The 743-nt window shown below is 64.9% G+C and overlaps 1 protein-coding gene across 1 annotated transcript in view; it reads right to left on the bottom strand.

Annotated features, from left to right (window-relative positions):
• SLC12A3 (solute carrier family 12 (sodium/chloride transporter), member 3) overlaps positions 1-743 on the bottom strand; it is an 11,712-nt gene that overhangs the window by 4,148 nt on the left and 6,821 nt on the right. Inside the window, 3 exon segments of the mRNA XM_010192803.1 lie at positions 29-128; positions 214-337; positions 675-739. Of these exon segments, the coding sequence (XP_010191105.1) occupies positions 29-128; positions 214-337; positions 675-739 (289 nt within the window).

The following is a 743-nucleotide window of genomic DNA, read 5'->3' as shown; positions in this document are numbered from 1 at the left end:
GCCCGTCCCGGCCCGGCCTGGCCCACCTGGGGAGTTGGTGATGGAGGCGTGGAAGCAGCTGAAGTTGATGAGGGCGTAGGAACAGAGGAAGAAGTTGGAGATGATGGGGGCGATGGCGTTGAGCTCGGCTGCAGGGAGGAAGAGGAGGAGGAGAGCGAGATGTTTTTGGTGAGGGCTGAGCCGCTGGGAGGGCGCCGGGGCGCAGGCACCTACCGAGGAGGATGAAGCCGACGGCGATGACGTAGGTGAGCATGTAGCCGCGGATGGGCTCGCTGTTCCTCCCGTAGCCCTTCCCGAAGAAGCCTATGAGAGGGTAGAGCTGGTCCTTGCAGAGACACTGCGGGGAGGGAAGCGTTGGGGACTGCAGCCTTCGTCGGGGACGTGGGACGGCACCGACAGCGGCGTCCTCCTCGCCCTGGGGCTGCTCACGGCCGCAAAGCCCCACGGCGCTGAGCGCGTCCCCTCCGCAGTCACACACGCGCTGCTGGCAGCCTGCCTCCCTCAGCAGCACTACGGTAATTACTGCAATTAACAAAGCTCGCAAACTTTCTGTCTGTGCAGAATTACGGCCTCGTTGCCTGGGGGCGATGGGGGCGACAACCCAGAATCAACTCCCGCTCCTCTGCTGGGCTTGGGGACGGGAGCTGCAGGACGCGGAGATGCCACCCCCTTACCTGGAAGACTTTGGGGGCTGAGACGAGGCAGGCCAGGGCCGAGGAGAGGGGAGCGGCGCAGATACCTGC

Source organism: Mesitornis unicolor, unplaced genomic scaffold (genome assembly GCF_000695765.1).
Source record: "Mesitornis unicolor isolate BGI_N332 unplaced genomic scaffold, ASM69576v1 scaffold5029, whole genome shotgun sequence".
Classification (NCBI taxonomy): Eukaryota; Metazoa; Chordata; class Aves; order Mesitornithiformes; family Mesitornithidae; genus Mesitornis; species Mesitornis unicolor.
Note: the sequence above shows the minus strand (reverse complement) of the source record. Positions and strands in the feature narration are given on the sequence as shown.